Consider the following 21553-nt stretch of genomic DNA (forward strand, 5'->3'; position numbering starts at 1 on the left):
ATGAGTTTTCATTTCCATCATTGTATTTCTTAGTTCTAAAATCTCCATTTAGTTCTTCATATCTTCTATTTCTTTGCTGAGACTTTCTATCTTCCCATTCAATCCTTGAACATGGTCATAATAGCTGATTTTACAACTATTTTTCAGATAATTTTAATATCTGTGTGATCTTGGCATCACCATCCGTTCACTGTCTTTTCCTATGTGAGTTCAATTTTTCTAGTTCCTTTTTAAACTGAGTAGTTCCAGATTGTATTCTGGACACTTGGAATATTATAGCACTCTGGATCTTATTTAAGTCCCACTGAGAATGTTGGTGTGTTTGTTTTAGCCAGTAACTGACCCAGTTGGGTTCACATTTCAAGTTCTGATCAGCCTTCTGTGGGTTGTATTTCCAATTACAATTCAGTGTGCAAACCCTTTGCGGTCATACTGAATGTGTTTCATAACTGTCCCACGCAGTGTCCAGTTTGGGGGTTAGGGGTGGTCTATCCCATAATTCAGTCCTCGATGTTTCTGTATGCTGTTTAGGAATCAGACTCATGCATGTACAGCTTGGAAGTCAGCTCATAAGTCCATAAGCAACTTTAAGTAGTCAGTTTCCCAAGCTCCTCATTCTCTTGCAATCTTTTGGTTCCCTGAGGCTCCCCTTTTCCAGCCTTCCAGCAGAAAGCTGGGGCTTCATTAACCCCACTCTGCAATGTACGTCCCATGACTGTGCCCACATCAGGGCCAAGCAACAGAAGAGCAGAGGGAGAAGAAAAGCAATGGGATTTGCTGCATGATCTCTTGACACCAAATCTCCTCCAATCTGGGAGAAAGCTTCCCCTCCCTCTGAGATTTAGGCTCCTGCCTGCCCCCACTGAGGCCACTGCAGCTTCTGCCAAGGACTGGTTGAGGCCTGGGGTGCAAGAAATTGAAGAAAAGGAAAAAAAAGAAGGATGTGGGATTGCCACACTTTCTCTGAACATTAGGAGATCCCTTTCGGCTCCTTGAGTCAGAACCAGAGGGCTTCTGCTTTTTCTGTCCATGTTAATAATGCTCATTTCCAAGTTTCAGGACACATTAAGTTCAGGCTGGGGCATACTGGAAGAAAAAAAATGGTAAACTCACCGCCGGTTCAGTGGTACTTTGAATTCTGGTCTTCTTCCCCAATCTGCCTCCTACTATTTATTTTTCAGAGTCCTCAAATAGCCACTCCAAGCATTCTGTCCAGGTTTTATAGCTGCATTCAGTGGGAGAGACAGGGTGAAGTGTGCTTACTCCATCTTATCTGGAACCAGAACCTGGACTACTGTTTTTCATAACACACTTTGTCGAACTGATTATTGAAACTATTTATATAACTTTGACTACACGAAATTAAAAATTAAAAATAAGCAAATCCTGTACTAACCTTATTGTGGAAAAGGGAACAAGCAAGCCAGTAGGATAACATTTTTTAAGCATATATTCTTTTGAGTATTATATGCTTAGGAAAAAAGTGAAGTTTTTAACTGTACTTTGCTTTATTTAAATCTTATTTTACCTGTGGACTTTTATAAATACTAGGACTGTTATAAATTTTTTAAAAGAAGAAAAAAACGTAGCAGTTATACAAAGTACGAGAGAGAGGAAGTAGACTGCAGATGAGAGGCCATAAACTGTTTAAGAAACTGAAAAAAGGTGACGCCTGGGTGGCTCAGTCATTAAGCATCTGCCTTCGGCTTAGGTCATGATCCCAGGGTTCTGGGATCGAGCCCCACGTCGGGCTCCTTGTTCAGCGGGAAGCCTGCTTCTCCCTCTCCCACTCCCCGTGCTGGTGTTCCCTCTCTTGCTGTGTCTCTCTGTCAAATAAATAAATAAAATCTTTTTTTTTTAAGATTTTATTTATTTATTCATGAGAGACAGAGAGAGAGAGACAGAGAGAGGCAGAGGGAGAAGCAGGCTCCCAAGGAGCAGGGAGCCCGATGCAGGACTCGATCCCAGGACCCTGGGATCATGACCTGAGCCGAAGGCAAACGCTTAACCATCTGAGCCACCCAGGCGCCCTAAATAAATAAAATCTTAAAAAAAAAAAAAAAAGAAACTGAAAAAAGTTCAGGATAACCAACACTCCAAATGTAAGCCAACAGTTTCCAGTAAAGAGGCTAGCAAAGCAGGCAGGAATCAATTCAAGGTCTTGTATGCCAGGTTAAGGTGGCTGGACTTTACCTGAGAAAAGGAAGAGCCTGAAGTGTTTTAGCAAATGTTGGGAGTGATATGATCAACTGGTATGTTTGAACAATCACTCCCGCTACAGAACATAAAGGTATGTAAAATATGAGTCTTACTGTGTGAATCTTAGGGGTCACATCAAGTTTCAGAACAAATATATATATACACATATAGTGTGATTGCACATGTTGTTAAGGGATATGGGAGAGAGGGAAGTTTCACATACATATGCATGCACATAATCATCATATGTAATCATATGATTTTATACATGATTATGATTCCATATGATTTACATATATAAAATATATATCATATCATTATATATGTGTGTGTAAAAATAGATAGATGACATAATATGTATTGAATGTTTCCAGAAAAAAACACAAGAAACCAGTAACAGTGGTTAGTTTTGGAGGAGAGTGGGGGGCTAAGAGAAAGCAAACTTACTTTTCACTTTATTCTCCTGATTTTTAAATCTTTTACCGTGTATATTTACACCTTTAAAAAGGGCTGTAAAAAAAATAGAGGGAGGTCTTACACATGAACTTGATACATTAAAACAAGATAAGTATGAATGAGCCTAGCATTCAGTAACCCATTTTCTGGCATAGAGTCAGCACTCAAACACTGCTACAGATTTCCCTACAAATATTACTAACCATTTATAAAGTAAGTTCACAACACAAAACAGCTTTTTTATTATATTACACTATATATACTACATTTCACTAATTTACCATGTATTTTCAAGTACTCAGAAATTTAAATAGAAGATAAAGAGTAAGAATGGATTTTGAAGATATTTGTTATTATCATTATACATTTTTGTTATAAAAGAAATGTTTGTGTGATTCTTTTCAATTTCTTAAGCACCGAAGGGCATAAAGGGAAACATTAAAAGATCCTTTTCTTTCCTGGTCTCCCTAATGCCAATACCCAAACATAACCATTCTCAGTGGCTTCTTCAGCTCTGTATGATTCCAGACTTTCGTTGTGCTTATAAAGCACATATAAATATATGTGTATATGTGTATACAAAGACACACATATATATATACATTATAATCTCTTTCAAGGAAATGGATCTCTGCTCCTTAAGATAACCTAGACCTATTCTATTTCCTATACATTATTTTCCTAAATCCAAACAAAGTAATGAATAGACAAATCCCCAAGCTAGCAGGTAATGTTAAATCTTTCAAGTAGAGAATGTTAAAATAAACACACTGAACAGATAAAGTTCTCAGAGATCTCCTAACACACCTTTGATGGAACAGATGAACTTTAACCCAAGGCAAGCAAAAAATTACTTTAGAGAAAAATAATGTACAAGTTGAAATAAACCAAAGGACAAATGACAGGTTTATAAAAGACTAAAGGAAAACTTCAAAACACAAACTGAGAATTGGGAAAAGTGTCATTAGTACAGAAGAGCGAAGGCATGGGCTCCTGGGTGGCTCAGTTGGTTAAGTGTCTGCCTTCAGTTCAGGTCATGATCCCAGGATCCTGGGATCGAGCCCCATGTTGGGCTTTCTGCTCAGTGGGGAGCCTGCTTCTCCCTCTCCAGCTCCCCCTGCTTGTACTCTCTCTCTCAAATAAATAAATAAAATCTTTAAAAAAGGAGCAACTGCAACTGTTCCGCCTTCCTGCTTGAAGTCTCTAGCTACTGCTGCAAAGTACAACTACTACCTCTCCCCAATCAAAAGAATGAGACATATGTCATTTTGGATTAGACTACTGGTCTATCCAGTATGGAAGACTGTCTATGAAAGTTACTACAAAGTGCTTGCCCTCATCAAGGTTCATCTGTTCCATGAAAGGGTGTCAGGAGATCTCTAATAACTGCTTTTATGGGAAAGCATAGCAGTTGAACTCTGGGACTAAAAGGTTAGGGATAACCCCTTATCCCTCATTATATTCTCTACTACTTTGTGCTATCATTTTGCCACTAAGCATAATATAAATATCAAGTTTAAATGCATGTAATTCTTTAAGTGGCTTGCAATTTAAAAGAGAACACAAGTGTATTTTTTAAAATAAACAATTCAGGGTGCCTGGGTGGCTCAGTCGTTAAGCGTCTGCCTTCAGCTCAGGTCATGATCCCAGGGTCCTGGGATCGAGCCCCGCATCGGGCTCCCTGCTCGGCGGGAGGCCTGCTTCTCCCTCTCCCACTCCCCCTGCTTGTGTTCCCTCTCTCGCTGTGTCTCTGTCAAATAAACAAATAAAATCTTAAAAAATATATTTTAAAAATAAACAATTCAAACAATTGAAAAGTACACATAAGAATAAACCAGATAGGGGCGCCTGGGTGGCTCAGCTGGTTGAGCCATCTGTCTTCAGCTCAGGTCATGATCCCAGGGTCCTGGGATCGAGCCCTGCATCAGGGTCCCTGCTCAGCCAGGAGCCTGCTTCTCCCTCTCCTTCTGCTGCTCCCCCTGCTTGTGCTGCCCTGCTAAATACATAAAATCTTTAAAAAAAGAAGAAGAAGAAGAAGAAACCAGACAAAATCTAGTAGTTATTAAAACCTATTGAGAGAAATGTGTTGGCCCAATAACAGTTAGTGCCCTGTGCCCATACTGTGGTCTCAATTATTTCTCAATGAAAGGAAACAGGGCTTCTTGGAGAAACAGAGTTCCTGATTCCAACAATGACACAGAGAAAACTCAAGGAAAGTCTGAAATATGGACTGTGCCAAAAAGGAAATATGATATCAAAGAACACTGGAGTCTTCCACTAGTCAAATACATGAAAATTTGAGCATCAAAATAACAATGACTACAATGAGTTGAAATAAAATACATAAAAATCCATGACTTCATAGTGATACTGAAAACAAAAACAAAAACAAATTCACTGGTCACATATGGCACAAAACTCATTCTTCTGAGAATCGGTAAATAAGAGGGAAGAAAAATCAAGTCTTTATACTGCCCCTCTTATAGTAACTATACTTCAGGGGAAACAAACAGCTGATGAAATAAAGTTCTACTTGGTAGAATAATTCCAGTTCAGAAATTTGGAAGGAATAAAAGAATCAGAAAAATCACAATTTCGCCAACCCTATGGAAATAACAGATCTAGACCATGTACTCTTCCTAAAAACAACAGCAGTAACAACAATATGAATCTCATCAAGGCTCTACATCTACTACCCGTTCACAGGAAACACAGAGGCTAGAGAAACATGTTAAAAGACACCCCAAGTATGCAATTAGCCAAATCCAGAATCTGGACTCTTCTATCAAACTAAGAACTTCATTTCTTCAACAAATAAATGGCAAGGCCAAAAAAAAGGGGAGGGGGCAGAGAGGATGAGGGAGGAAGTGTGGAAATCTCATAGATTAAGAGACTTAAGAGATAAGTCAACCAAATGCAATGGGCCTACAGTGTATGTGAATCTTGATTTGAACAAGTCAACAACAGGATATTGTTTTCAATCAATCTAACATTTATTGAGGGCACTGTGCTAAACACTTGACATTTATCACTTCATTCTCACAACCCCCTATAATTTGTGTATTAATTGTCCCATATTACCCTCGGGAATTTGGGCTGAGTAGGTTCACAGGGGCAGTAGGTGGTGGAGGTGGTCCTGACTCCTCAGGTGTCACTTTTTTGTATCAACCACCAAGTTGTTTCTCTATATATTATACTTCTGCCACTTCCCACTGGTCAATGCTACAGTCAATAGCCAAAGCATGCCACCCCCCCCACGAGTCCTCCTCATTCATCAGTTGCTTCCCTACCCCACCATGAGTGCTGACGAGGTCTCAACATGCCTCAAAGACAGAACAATATGATATTGTCAAGACAATGGGAGAAATTAAACAATGGCTAGATTTTAGATGGCATTGAGAAATAATTTTGTTAGGTGTTTAAAACTGCTGTGCTTATGTTATTAAAAAAAAAAAGGAGTATCCTAATGTAAATTATAGACTTTAGTTAATAATAATGTATCAATATTGACTTCATCAATTATAACAAACATATTCCACTAACACAGTATGTTAATAACAGGGGAAACTGTAGATGGGGAGGGGGAATATGGGAACTCTGTATTTTCTGTTCAATTTTTCTGTAAACCTAAAACAGTGCTACAAAAGTAAAGTCTATTAGTTAAAGTAAAACTCTGAGCATGGGCTTCCTCTCCAATGAGTTCTCTAATCCATTCTTAAAACTGGTCACCTGAGGGGTTTCCAGAGCCTTATTATTTCACTTTTTCAATTATACAGATGTCCCAAATTTTCCTAATGTTTAACATAAACTACCTCTAATATATTCTCACAGCATTCCTTTTTTTTTTCTTTTTTGAAGGATAAGTGGCTAAGACTTTCTAGGCTCCCACAGATGCAAGTTAATGGTTTTGCAAAATCCCTGATCATCAACAAAGCTCTCATAGGCAAAGTAATATCTGTCATATTTTGATGTATCTCCAAATACCCCCACCTCAAGATTCCCTAATTGGCTGGTAATTCATGACTCTATGAAATAAAGAATATTTTCATTTAAAAAAAGGAGCCCGTATCTATTAAGTAGAGATACATACTGAAGTATTTATACATGATATAATGCATTTCTTTTTTAAGTTCATTTGTATCTGTTACAATCTTTTAAAGCACACTGTGACTTGAACACTACATTTCCACTCACAAAACTTGCTTACTTTCTGAACAGCTTCACAACACACCTAAGTAGGCTTATAACTTCGCTACTCTAAACATTGCTCTTTGGGGCACCTGGGTGGCTCAGTCGTTAAGCGTCTGCCTTCGGCTCAGGTCATGATCCCCGGGTCCTGGGATCGAGCCCCGCAACGGGCTCCCTGCTCCGTGGGATGCCTGCTTCTCCCTCTCCCACTCACCCTGCTTGTGTTCCCTCTCTCGCTGCGTCTCTCTCTGTCAAAGAAATAAATAAAATCTTTAAAAAAAAAAAAAAAAGACAATGCTCTTTGGAAAACAGACCCTATTATAGATAGTTAGTCCCATCAAGTTGGTTCAGTTTAACATACTAGTTTCTAGAGGCCTGATGCATGCAGTTGATAACTACAGGAGATATAAGATTTAAAAAGTAGATCCTAGAAGATAAAAGTTGTTTTCACCAATACTTTTCTTTTAAACATCAAAATGTAGCTCAGAACACTTCAGGGAAAAAAAATTTAGTCTTACTAAGGAATCAGCTTGATAGCTAAACATTTTTTTTTAAGATTTTATTTATTTGTCAGCGAGAGAGACAGAGAGAGAGAGAGCGTGAGCACGCACACAAAGAGGGGGAGCAGCAGGCAGAGGGAGAAGCAGGCTCCTCGCTGAGCAGGGAGCCCGATATGGGACTCGATCTCCTGGGATCATGACCTGAGCTGAAGGCAGACGCTTAACCAACTGAGCCACCCAGGCGTCCCTAAACACTTTTTTTTTAAATTTTATTATGTTATGTTAGTCACCATACATTTCATCATTAGTTTTTGATGTAGTGTTCCATGATTCATTGTTTGCATATAACACCCAGTGCTCCATGCAATACGGGCCCTCCTTGATACCCATCACCAGGCTTACCAATCCCCCCACCCCTCTCCCCGATAGCTAAACACTTTAGACCACACAGTTAACATTAGGTTATGCACATCTTACAACAAATTTTACCTTGTCCTGTTAAAATAAGCCCACATGAAACTAAAGAAGAAAAACTAGCTGGGCTTTAGTTCCTAAATATCACAGTATCAGAAAGAGAATGAAACCTTATCTTCCCCTTAAGTAGTTATTGTCACGTCATACAGATTTTAAAATGTCAACAAAAATAAAGAAAAACATCCTTGAAAATATATTATCAGAGGGAATGAAGACACAGTATTGTATACATGTACAATTACTCCTTGGGGCAGAGCTTAGTCTACTTCCGTGCGTGACATGTCATCATCTCCTTTGAGAGGTGGCATCTCTTCCGGTCACAGCAGCATAGCTATCATCAGCAGTGGGGTCATCTTCATCGATACCATGACCAAGTTTGATCATGCTATACATCCTGTTATCATGTGTCTGGGGATCTTCCAGACTGAAGCTGGCAGACAGAAGTGCAGTTTCGTAGAGCAGGATGACCACATCTTTCACACTTGTCATTCTTGTCATTTTGCATTCTGCCATAAGGTCTCAGTCTCATCAGAGTTTATCTCCAAGTGCTTCTTTGCTGCCATGTAGCCCATGGTGGAGTTGTCTCTATGGCTTGAGCCTTCATGATTCTTTCCTTATTTGCCATCCAGCCACACCTGCTTGTGACAGTGCAGCATGAGGATGTCACCAATCCGTTTCACATGACCACCTTTTCTACTTCTTTCTCCAAGATATCCTTCATGATTTTGCACAGACTTTCAAACTTTTCTCTTCCTGTTTCTTTTTCTCTTCTTCATTTTCTGCAAGTTCCAAGCCCTCTTTGATAACAGACACTACAGTCTTCCCCTCAAATTCCTTCAGCTGTTGGACACAGTACTTGTCAATAGGCTTGATCATACAGATCACTTCTAGGCCATGCTTCCAAAGACATTCCACAACGGCCAAATTTGCTATTGGTCCTTGGTCTCACCTGTGATGTAATAGATATGCTTCTGGTATTCCTTCATTCTGGTGCAATAGCCCTTGACAGAAACCATCAAATGACCAGAAACAGATGTGTGGTATCTTAACAGCTCTGAAAGCTTCTTCCGATTCTGAAAGTCTTCATGTATTCCGAGTTTAATGTTTTTTAAATTTTATTTATTTCTTTTGCGGGGGAGGAGGGGATGGGGCAGGAGGAGAGAGAATCCCAAGCAGACTCCCCGGTAAGCACAGAGCCTGACATGAGTTTTGATCCCACAACCCTGAGATCATGACCCGAGCCAAAATCAAGAGTCAGAGGCTCAAATGACTGAGCCACCCAGGCACGCCCCCAAGCTTAAAATTTTAGAGGAATGCCCATAGGGGCACCTAGGTGGCTCAGTCAGTTCAACGTCTGACTCTTGATCTCAGTTCAGGTTTTTGATCTCAGGGTCATGAGTTCAAGCCCCACACTGGGCTCCATGCTGGGTGTGGAGCCTACTTAAAAAAAAAAAAAGAAATGCTCATAAAACTTTTTGTAGTTCTGTCTTCTGTCAGTTCAGTGAAGAGTTCTAAGCATCTTTTGACCAAATTCTGCTAACTTTAAAAAATTTTGCTTTGCTGCAACATCTCACGGGAAATATCTAAAGGAAGATCCTCGGAGTCCACCCCATCCCTAATGAATTCAGATATTAGGATTAGCTCCTTGCAGTTATCCAGGATGAAAACTCAGAACATACAACTTAATGTTGTTCTTTTTCTTTGTTTTCAGATAGATCAAAGGGAGTATGTCTTGGGACAAAAAGAAGGGCTCTGAATTCCAACTGTCCTTCAAATGAAAAATGCTTCACTTCTAAGTGATCTTCCCACTCATTGGCCAAGCTCTTATAAAATTATCCATATTCTTTATTAGTAATATCATGAGGATTTCTGATCCAAATAGGCTTTGCCTCGGTCAGTTCTTCTTGACCAGTGTACTTCTCCTTGATCTTTTTCTTTTTCTCATCACCGTCTTTCCTTTCTTCCTTCACCTCATCATCAGAACCAACATCCATTTCAGGTTTGTCATCAGACTCCTTTTCTTCCTTTTCTTTTTCTTCCTCTTTCTCTTCCTTTTCTTCAGCCTCATCATCATTGACTTCGTTATCATGTTCCTTCTCCACAAAAAAGAGTAATGGTATAGCCAATAAATTGGGAGTGTTTTTTCACAATCATCTTTATTCTTCTTTCTTCCAAGTACTCAGTTTGGTCTTCTTTCAGATACAGGATAACCTCTGTTCCATGACCCATAGGTTCACCTGTATCAGTCCTAACTGTGAACGATCCTTCTGAAGATGACTCGTAGGCATGCTGTTCATCATCATCATTATGTTTGGTGATCATGGTCAGTTCCTCAGCAATCAAACAGGCACCAAACTGGACAATCATAGAAATAAGCACCAGCCTGCAAGGCTTCCATGAACACTTCAGTTCCAGACCTGGTGAAAGTACCAAGGTTACTGATCAAATTGGCCTTGGTCATGCCAATCCCACTATCCACCACAGTGAGGGTTCGATCTTGGTTGTCTGGAATGAGATTAATGTGCAGCTCTTTCCCAGAATTTAGTTTACTGGGATCTGTCAAGCTTTCATATCTGATCTTGTCCAAAGCATCTGATGAATCTGAAATAAGCTCCCTCAGAAAGATCTCTTTATTTGAGTAGAAAGTATTGATGATCAGGGACATCAACTGAGTGATTTCCACCTGAAAGGTTAATGTCTCAACCTCCTTCTCCTCCATCAGCTCATCTTGGGTCTGGGTTTCCTCAAGCATCTCAGCTAAGGGACAACATGGGCTTCGTGACAACACAGCACCAGGACAAAGAAGCCACTTAGCATTTCTTTTTAAATACTCCAGCAAGGTGGGAAAAAATATTGAAGGAGCAGGATATAGCTGCAACAAGACTGGCCAAGTGCTGATAACTTACTGAAGTTGAGTACTGGGTACAAAGAATGTTCTTTATATCATTACTTCCATTTTTGTGTATGTTGAAACTTTTTCATAATAAAAATTAGGGAAAATAGCAAATTTAAGATTTGAATGTCTTGCTGCAGCATTCTAGTTATGTATCAAATTTTAAGAATCTTTTTATACAGGGGTGCCTGGGTGGCTCAGTCATTAACTGTCTGCCTTCGGCTCAGGTCATGGTCCCAGGGTCCCAGGATTGAGCCCCACATCGGGTTCCCTGCTCCACAGGAGGCTTGCTTCTTCCTCTCCCACTCCCCCTGCTTGTGTTCCCTCTCTCGCTGTGTCTCTCTCTGTCAAATAAATAAATTAAATCTTAAAAAAAAAAAAGAAATGTAAACTGGAGCAGCCACTATGGAAAACAGTATGGAGGTTCCTCAAAAATTTAAAAATAGAGGGGCACCTGGGTGGCTCAGTCGTTAAGCATCTGCCTTCAGCTCAGGTCATGATCCCGGGGTCCTAGGATCGAGTCCCGCATCAGGCTCCCTGCTCCAAAGGAAGCCGGCTTCTCCCTCTCCCACTCCCCCTGCTTGTGTTCCCTCTCTCGCTGTGTCTCTCTCTCTGTCAAATAAATCAATAAAATTTAAAAAAAAAGAATCTTTTTATACAGCATTGATGGTAAGTTCCTCAGGTACTGCAGAATTACTAGTGTTCAGTTTGAAATCATAAGACAGAAGTTTTTTTCCTCTTACACCAGCACTGAAAATAAAACTATTTATTAAAAAGACAAAAATGAGTGGTGTGGTCAGATATAGCTCAAGAGTTCATTAAAATGGAGAAGTGAAGATAGCCAGGATATCACCATAAAACATTTATCGAAGATGGGAGAGAAGAAAGAAAAAAAGAATCTAACAGCCTAGGGAGGCAATTATCCCCTTTGCTCCAAGTTTCAAAGCAAATGAACTGAAAGACAAAGGTGTTAAGACAGTATATTCCAAGCGGAGACAAGGCAGAAACACAAGTAAATGGATATATAGAGATGTGTGTTAATAAAAAGAAAAGTTTATTATGTTTTGTGATTCTATGTACTAGGGATACTTTAGAGAATAATAACTAAGTGTAGGAGAAATACTACCTAACAGGCCTACAGACAGACGGTTTAGTTGTCTTTTTTTCTTTTAAGATTTTATGTAAACTCAAGTCAGCTCACATATAGTATAGTTATTAGTTTTGGGATAGAATTTAGTGATTCATCAGTCACATATAACACCCAGTGTTCATTACATCAAGTGCCCTCCTTAGTGTCCATCACCCAATTACCCCCCACCACCACCCCTCTAGCAATCCTCAGTTTGTTCCCTATATTTAAGAGTCTCTTACGGTTTGTTTCCTTTAGTAGCGACTAACACATTCAAACACATTTGTAAAAACCAAATATAATTCAGGAGTCTAACTTGATTCAATAGAGAACTGTAGGATACATCCAGAGTGGTTCAGAGAGTTGTGATGAGAGAGTAATCTGAGGTAGCAGCATCGGGGAGGTCATTTAGAAGAAAACATGGAGTAAAATGCTAATAAGGTCTTCATACTTCAAAGCCAATGAGACAGGATCATACTAGAAATCAGAGTTATACATGAGCTGAAGCAATCTAAGGTGAGCAAGTACAGGAAAGACTGAGAGAAAACTCAGAACTGAGGGAATCCAGGAAAAAACACTGTGAGAATTTTGAAAAGGGGAAATGATTTGTTACAAAGAACAAAACTTAGGGTTCTAGCTAAATTCATCATAAAATATCTTTTTATCTTGTAAAGAAGCAAATCCTTGTATCACCTATCAAAAACTGAGCATCAATTTAAAGATATATTTGAGAGAGAGCAAGGATGCAAATATGCAAGCTTGCATGCACAGGGGGAGGGGCAGAGGAAGAGGGAGAGAGATGACCCTGAGGTCACAACCTGAGCGGAAACCAAGAGTATGATGTTTAACTGACTGCACCACCTACGTGCCCCTGAACATCAGTTTAAAACCAACCAGTCGGGGCACCTGGGGGGGCTCAGCTGTTAAGCGTCTGCCTTCGGCTCAGGTTATGATCCCAGGGTCCTGGGATCGAGCCCCACATCGGGCTCCCTGCTCAGCAGGAAGCCTGCTTCTCCCTCTCCCACTCCCCCTGCTTGTGTTCCCTCTCTTGCTGTGTCTCTCTGTCAAATAAATAAATAAAACCTTTAAAAAAATAATAATATAAATAAATAAAACCAATCCTTTAAAGAGTTAGTCTCTGGTTATATATCTTCTCTTACACACTTAGCCTTTTTATTGGGGCCAGTGAATAAGAAGAAGTCATTATGCCAAAAGGAGGCAAGTGTAAGTCAGTCCCATAAAATGTTCTCAAAAAGACCCAGATTCTAAAGCACCCTCAACCAAATTAAGTTGTGAGGCATTCAATATGCAGAAGGCATAAGTTAGGAAGCCAAGAAAAGAGTCAAGGGCTACCTCACTGAAATACAGACCATGGAATTAAAATAAAAACTTAAAAAAAAAAAAAGAAGAAGAAGAAGAAGAAGAAATACAGACCAGAAGATAAAAACCTGTTTGTTTTTGGAAAGTGAACACTTGTGAGGAGTAGGATGTAGTTATAAGCAGGTAGGAGAAACGTTTTAGTTAATAGTATGAAGGATAAAATAGAAGGAGAGACTTAGCATCCTAAGGTCTGCAATTCATCCATTGGCGTTATCTTCAAGCTTTATCCCATAGAATCCTGGGTAAATCAAGGCCAAAATAGGCCAGAGAACCTACAGAAAGGGCTATGGAGCTGTATCCTGCCTCACCTGGAAGCATTTCCTCAGGGCCAAGTAGGAGAAAGGTGAAGTGGCATGCTCCAGGCACACTGATGCTGACATATCCTTTATGGGCTCGTCTGAGAATCAAATAGATCTCCTAGGATCTGTGCAAACCAGGAATTGGTAGCTCCAGCTGCACCTATTTGTGGCCTCTATGTCACTGAGCTGAGAACAGCTCCAAAGAAATAGGGAGTAAGGAGAAAAGGTGAAAAAAAAGAGAGCGCCATCTTTTCCCCTATTCTTCCTTTTCGAGTTACATTTTTCCTAGTAGTGACAACAGGTGTTGATCTATCCACTGCCTTCCTAATTTCCCATGTTTGGGAAAACTAAGTTTGGGCTAAAAATAACTACTAAACAGATCTATAATTTTATTAGCATCAGGCTCTAATCAAATGAGCCAATTGGTAGAGAAATCTGGATAATGAGAAAGCTTAGGCAAAGGACAGTGATTAAAAGAACAGACATTGCCAGGATACATAATACACATTTCATCAACTTAACACAAACTAGTTCACTAGAATTTCAAACATCAGTAATCCACAAAGACAGCACATTTACCCTAGAGACTATACAGCCATGAATTTGAAGGTCCTAGGCTACACAGCATTTTGTGCTTGCTATTTCTACCAACTACAGTTATTTCTACTAAATCCAGCAACTTCTTTTGCTCTATGTTAGTATTAAATTTCTTTAGATACTAATGAATGTCCCATAACAATGTCAAACCTTCAAGAACTTAACAAGATCATTTAATGTGCTAATCATCTAATTTTGATTCAGATAAAATATTTAAATATGAGTAATATCAGATTAGATCATTAAACTGAAAATACAAAGATGAATACAAACTAGCAATATATTCAGGGTTTTACATCACTGGGGTAAAGTCAGAAAAAAAAGTTAATTTTCCTTGTAGTAAAAAATAGGAACCCAAGTAGTAAAACAGATCTCAAAAATGACAACAGGGCCAGAAAAAGTTACCCTATGAAACAAGTTAATGAAATCACATAACAAATACTATTATTTTTAATCAACCCTGCAGTGTGATTTGAAGGCAGCTTTCTTAATGTGAATAAAGCATATTTACCTCCAACAACATGGGTAGAAACAACTCAGAGGTATTCATGTTTAGTGGTTTAAAAAAAAAGAAGGCAAATTTTTACCATAACATTCTAAAGTAGAATGTTTCAGCTAATTCACTCTCTCATCCTTACTCACCATGAAAAGGAATTCCCACAGTCCAATTAGCCTAAGCAATTAATATTTCTACTACTACAAGCTAGTGATAAAATTTCAAAGAGAAAAATGCTAAGCATTGTTTATACTGAGCTGACACCTGATTATTCAGTCAATAGTGAAAGGATGTAATGAGGTTCAGAAAGATAACAATAAATTATAAATTGTCTGGCATATCATACAAAGCAGCTTACCTTGTAGTTTTTTCAACACAGCCACCTCCATTTTCAGAACTTGTTTTGGTTGTTGAGCTGATTCTACCTTCAGTGCAACATTTTCCCTGGTAAGCATGTCCAAGGCATCGTAAATTTCTCCAAAGCCCCCACCCCCAATCTTCCTCAACTGCACAGGAAATAAGAACATACACACATACAATTACTAGAACATTCTAATCGGAAATCAATTCATCTCTTATATTAAAAATATATATATAATTTTACTATCCCTATTTGAGGATAAAAGATCTCAATATTGTTAAATTAATTATACACATGCCAAGAAGAAAACAAATGCCTAGAAACAGCATCAAAACCTTTTCCCAGTTTTGCCCACAAAAGGTAATGAAATTATTTTAGCCACAGACAATTTTAAAATTTAGTCTACAGCCAGCATCAAAAAGGTCACAAAAAAGTGCAGTATCTGAAAGTTTCACTTCCCACAAATGTCCCTCAACAACCACGTTATTTTAATTCTAAGGCAATCATTTGAAGACTTTTTAAACCATGAAATCTTTTTGCCAATTGAAATCTTATCTGGAACCCAGCTGAGATGTGTACGTGGGGAGATGGGAGTGGGGCAACCAGGGCCCAGCCCTCGCAGCACCACTTACCCTCCCCTCGGAGACACCCAGCTGGCTCCAAAGAAGAGACCGAAACCTCCTGTTTTATGCTATCCCAGAGTCTGCTATATAACCATATGCTCAAATACTGAACTCTAATCAAATAAAACACTTTAAACCGACACTTACTACCCTTCCTGATAAAATGTGTTAGCTTAACTGAGGAATACCAGGATCTCTGTCTGAGTAATATAAGCAAATTCTCAAGTGTCAGTGACAACTGAACCTATAGAGCTATAAGCACCAAGGTGGGTAATAAACTTCAAGTTAGATACAGCATGGAATTAGCCTTCTTCCATTTCCTGAAAGTCTTCTCTTTTCACATTATCAAACATCTAGGATGTGATATAATGCACAAAGTCATCACTCGAGGCACAAGGTCCTAAATCCTAACCACCCCAGAGGACTCACTTGAAGTTCTACTTCTTTCAACACTGGGTCTGTACTGATTACTGCCTCCAGGCTGATTCTCTATCTTCTGAATTTCTATAGGAATTATTTGCTTAATCATTTAATTAATCATTTCACTAGGCTAAACACCTCAGATATTACTTATATTAATACACTGTACTGTTTTTTAACTTTCACTGTCAATGTCCTAGCCCCATACAGTGAAACTAAGCTTCTTCAGAGAGAGCCACTCCTTTCTATTTTTTTGTTTCCCCTATAGCAAGTGGCTAAGTGGTAACTACATAATTATTGCTAAATAGCTATTCAATGCTTTGTATATAAGAGCCATAATCCTTTATTCCAGTTGGGTGATGGGAAGAGATATCCTGAGGAGCTCCAGTATGAACTCAGGATTAAAATAAAGTTCCAGAACTTCATTTCAGTTAAACAGTTTTTTGTTGGGCCCTGAGCGATACTTATGATTCTTAACATTTGTCCATTAAACAAAGCCTAGTGTAACTTTAAAAACTCATAAACAGTACAAAAACAGACATCTCTCTAATTACGGACTGTGGTGAGAGGTAACTTCATGTTTTACCTCACAAAAAAACCTTACCAAATAACAGAACAAAAATCTACACCAAAGTAATGATTTTGCTCCTTGGTCTATTCTTACGTCATTTCAACAATAGTGGAACATCAGTATTTTTTATCGAGCTTGGCAAAGCACTAAGACATCATCAATTCCTACAAGGCAAAGAGCTAGAGACAGTTTAGTATGATAAGGGTATGCAGATTAGGGAAAGTACAGAGGTAAACGGCAGACTTTCTTTTCCAAAGATGATCACAACAATATCAACAATCCCTTTTGCTCTTCTTCAGTTTGACCTTGACACTCACCCATCAAGAAGCAGAGTCCATTCCCCACCCCCTTAAATCTGGGTAAATCTTGTGACTGCTTTGACCAACAGAACACAGCAAAGTAATTCTGCACCAGCCCTGAGAATAGCCCTTGATAGCCTTGCAGCTACTGTTTCCAGTCTCTCAAAAGCCAGCTATCATGTAAAAAGTCTGACCATCCTGAGAAGCCACAGGCCTGTGGAGAGGGCCTAGAAAAGAAGCTACCAGGGATGAAGCAGGGTGAGTAAGGGAACGAAGGACCGCCGAGTCACCAAACAAGCCATTTGGGAGTAGATCCTCTAACCCACACAATCCTGCAAGTGCTACATGGTCAAGAGACAAACCACCCAAGCAAACTCTTCTCAAATCCCTAATCCACAAAATTGTAAGCAAATTAAAAATTGTTTTAAGCCTGTAAGTTTTGAGGTAGTTTGTTCACAATGGTAGTAACCAAAACACCATCCGTAACAATGAGCCTGTGATTTCTTACTAAAATGCCACTATGCCTCCCAAATTTGGGGGACATGTTCCATACATACATTAGCTCTAATTATCAGGACAGAGCAACTATGCCAGGCATAGCTTCATTTGTCACCTTTTGATATGTCTACTGGAAATGGCCAAACTTTATCACAGCACTTAATACAAAGCACTCACCAAAGAAACTCTCATTCCTGACTTACATAAAAGATTACTAATTGTTGGAATTTCTCGGTATCAATCCATGATGACAACATGGTTCTTATATTTACTCAAGTAAATTTTCAAAGCCTACTGATTTGCCTAATTGGTAAAACACTGTAACCCAGACACAACATTTATATTTCTAAAGGAAGAATCTTCTTTTTCCAATCTGTGATACAGTAAGGAAACCACTAAAATAATTTTGCTAAACCTGCTAATGGAACAAAACTTTAATAAAAGAATGGGTAGCAGTAAAATATATATTTAAATATATCTAAAACAAAATTTGTTCCTTTAAGAGCAGGAAAGATGGCAGATTCCAGGTCTCGGGCAAGGAAGACTTTAAAAGACTATTATTAGGATCATGTTGAAAAGACTCAAGAGACAACGTGAAGGGTGTCCCCTAGTCAAATGAGACAATCTGAAGATCAATAAGGATAATAACTACAACTGACTGAAACACATGAAATATTTTTAAATCCATGAATTCTTAATTGTATATTTTAAAAAATCTCATTGGTCACTTGCAGAAAATGCTAGGGAGCCACTTCGTTATTCTGAAAACTAGTAAATTAAGAAAAAGAATTAAGTATTTATTCTATTTTCCTAATCAAAATGTGTCTCAGGGTAATCAAATAGCTGATGATAGGAAATTTCTCTTTGTAGATGTACTTCAACTAAAAAATGAAGGAATGACAGAATGTCACAATCTGCAATTAATAAACCTAGAAAATGATGATCAATAGTGCTAAAATGACAATGGGCAAAAGGACACACAATGTCTTAATGGGTGATAAGACATTTTGGCCTCCTATTGACAGTTCCCAATACGCTTTTTGAAAAAAAAATGCCACCTCAATAAATAAACCTGAACTCAGATCTAACTGAGCCTCAATAAATATCAACTTACATAAAACATATGAGACAGAGAAACATGTTAATACCATATGGAAGACATCAGAAAAACCCAAAGTATGGGAAATTTTACAGGCAAATGACCTACTTTCTTCAATTAAAAAAACGGCAAGGAAAAAAGAAAGATGAAAAGAAATCTAGAAATTAAAAAAAAACTTAAGTGATGTCAACCAACTGCAATACCCAGGCTTTACTTGGATATGATTCAAACCATTAAAAATAATTTACAATAGGGGAAATGTGGAAGTTGAAAGGATATTTAATATTAAAAAATTATTCCTTTTTTAGATGTGATATTATTATGATTACATTTTTAAAAGATTTTTTATCCTTTAGAGATACACAACTGAAATACATACAGAAGAAATGCTAAGGTAAAAGATTTGCTTCAAAATATTCTGGGAGGGAGGTTAAAGAGAAAACAAGATTGACTATAAAATGATAACTGTTTAAGCTGGGGCATGAGTACATAAAGCTTCATTAAATCAGTCTCGCTATTTTTATGTATGTTTACAATTTTCCTTAATAAAAAGTTCAAAAATTTTTAAAAAGAGAAGTTTATTGTATGCTATTTTTTTTGTTGGTTTGTCTTTCCCTAAGTACGTTTTTTTCTACTTTACTCAATATTAGTTATCAGAGGTTAGGAACATTTACTACTATATAAAACAAGAATTATGGTATAAACAGGACTAAATCACAGGAAAATAACTGAAAATATGCTTTAGGCATATATGCAATATATGTATTATTTTCTATGCCAAAAATTATCCCCTGACATTTTCTCTCTCTCTAAGATGTGTACCCACCACTTTCCATCTTTCTTTGACCAGGATTCCAACACTGAGAATATCCGGCTGCTCTCCTCCTCCACTCATTGCAATTCACTGATGTGATAAAACAGCTACACAAGCAACCAGCTCCCAAGGATGGTTTCCATTTAACCTAAAACAAAACAAAACAGCGGTAGCATATCAGGGCTCAGTAAGTAACACAAACATTCCTGGGCCAAGTAGCACTACTAATTCTATACATTAATTAGGTTGCTTTGTTGGAAGACAGGTAAAAACCCAAAACAACTCAGGTTCAAAATCTGTTTAGTGCATATAAAAGTACTTATCTTTCCATTACAGATGCCCATGAAATAGCTAGATATTACAAACACATTATGTTACAACACAGATATAATTTCAATCACTGAGATTGCTAGACTATAGAGCAAGCATGGTATCAATGGCAATTGACCAAGACAGACCACTGCCCTAACTACAACAACTTGCTAAAGAAAAAGACATGGCACCTAGCTTACTTACAACACCTTATAGTTTAAGAGGTTGTAACTTAGAGCTTAACAACATCCAGAGCTAATAAAATTTTAATGTTACATATTGTACATAATGCATTCAAGTGCACAAAAAATAAACATGAGCCACAGAAAAGGGCAGTTGATCAATTCCAATACAATGATACTTTAAGAAAAAGAGGATAGTAATATGAATAGCATACCTATAGAAAATGAAAATACAGCAGAAAAATATGGCCCAAAGGAGATGAAAACTGTAACTTTACGTTATAGAACAAACTAAAAGAAACTTTTTTTAAAAAGCTTTAAAACAACATAAATTGTAATTAGAAAAGCCCTTACATGAGAAAGCTAGCCAACAGGAAGACATAAAAAGAAATCTGAGCTAACTCCGAAAAGGATCAGAAATGAAGACTTAACTAGAAGAGACATGAGAGAAGACACCATACAAATAAGTGAGAAAAAAAGAAGAAAAATGAAAAAAAAATTAAAAAGAAATTTAAAAGTAAAAGTGATAAATAAAAGGCAAAGTAAATACAAAATAGATATTCTAGGAGGCCCCCAAAAAGAAAACCCATGCTATGAAATAAATACTAGCCACTGTAATTCAAAAAATTTCTGGAAATTTAAAAAAAGGCTAAATCTGCATATTGAAATGGTGTATCACATACCTGGGAAAACAACTCAGAAGATTAACATCAACACACAGTCTCATAAAACTACTGGATTTTAAGGGGAAAAACATTTCATTGGCATCTGTGCAGTAAGTCCAAATTACTTAGAAGGGAAAGGAAAAAAGACATTGGCACTGACCGACAACAGGCACTGGCCCAGTTCACACCAGCAGACAACGAAATTATATATTTAAATACCCAAGGAAATAAAACGTAAGCCAAGGATGTTCTATACAGACGAACTAACTTTCATGGCTAAAGGAAACAAATGGTTATGGAACACAGAACTCAAAGAACACTATTCCCAGGAAATGCCCCTAGGAACCATGTAACAAGTATCAGACAATCAAGAAATTATGATAAAAGATTTGGCATGAGGAATGTCCTGACAAGGCCTAATAGCAATGATAACCCAGTAGCAATGAATACCCCTGCCTTCAGATGGTGGACTTTAAATGTCATTTCCCATTAAAAGAAATCAGACTCCATCAGGGAAATACAAATCAAAACCACAATGAGATACCACCTCACACCAGTGTTAGAATGGCAAAAATTAACAAGACAGAAAACAAGTGTTGGCAAGGATGTGGAGAAAGGGGAACCCTCCTACACTGTTGGTGGGAATGAAAACTGGTGCAGCCACTCTGGAGAACAGTATGGAGGTTCCTCAAGACATTAAAAATAGAGCTACCCTATGCCCCAGCAATTGCACTACTAGGTATTTACCCCAGAGATACAGACGTAGTAAAAAGAAGGGGCACATGCACCCCAATGTTCATAGCAGCAATGTCCACAATAGCCAAACTGTGGAAGGAGCCGAGATACCCTTCAACAGATGAATGGATAAAGAAGATGTGGTTCATATATACAATGGAATATTACTCAGCCATCAGAAAGGATGAATACCCACCATTTACACTGACATGGATGGAAGTGGAGGGGATTATGCTAAGTGAAGTAAGTCAAGCAGAGAAAGACAATTATCATATGGTTTCACTCATATGTGGAACATAGGCAATAAGCACGGAGGACCATAGGGGAAGGGAGGGAAATCTGAAGGGGGGAAAATCAGAGGGG

The 21553-nt window shown here is 38.2% G+C and overlaps 1 protein-coding gene and 1 pseudogene across 10 annotated transcripts in view; both read right to left on the reverse strand.

Moving 5' to 3' along the window:
- TTBK2 (tau tubulin kinase 2) overlaps positions 1 to 21553 on the reverse strand; it is a 155331-nt gene that overhangs the window by 99510 nt on the left and 34268 nt on the right. For 7 of the 10 annotated variants that reach the window (XR_003515711.2, XM_027570402.2, XM_027570405.2 and 4 more), the window contains exons 2-3: positions 19309 to 19444; positions 14970 to 15117 (exon numbers count right to left, since the gene is read on the reverse strand). Coding sequence is in view for 6 of the 10 variants with exons in the window: in XM_027570402.2 (XP_027426203.1) it covers positions 14970 to 15117; positions 19309 to 19377 (217 nt within the window). In the remaining 4 variants the exon portion in view is untranslated. Of the gene's footprint in view, positions 1 to 1113; positions 1226 to 2646; positions 2710 to 14969; positions 15118 to 19308; positions 19445 to 21553 lie in introns of those variants that run through there. The other 3 variants (XM_027570406.2, XM_027570407.2, XM_027570408.2) reach the window with 3 other exon arrangements.
- On the reverse strand, positions 8075 to 10569 carry LOC113909381 (annotated as a pseudogene).

The sequence above is a fragment of the Zalophus californianus genome, chromosome 6 (genome assembly GCF_009762305.2).
Source record: "Zalophus californianus isolate mZalCal1 chromosome 6, mZalCal1.pri.v2, whole genome shotgun sequence".
NCBI lineage: Eukaryota > Metazoa > Chordata > Mammalia > Carnivora > Otariidae > Zalophus > Zalophus californianus.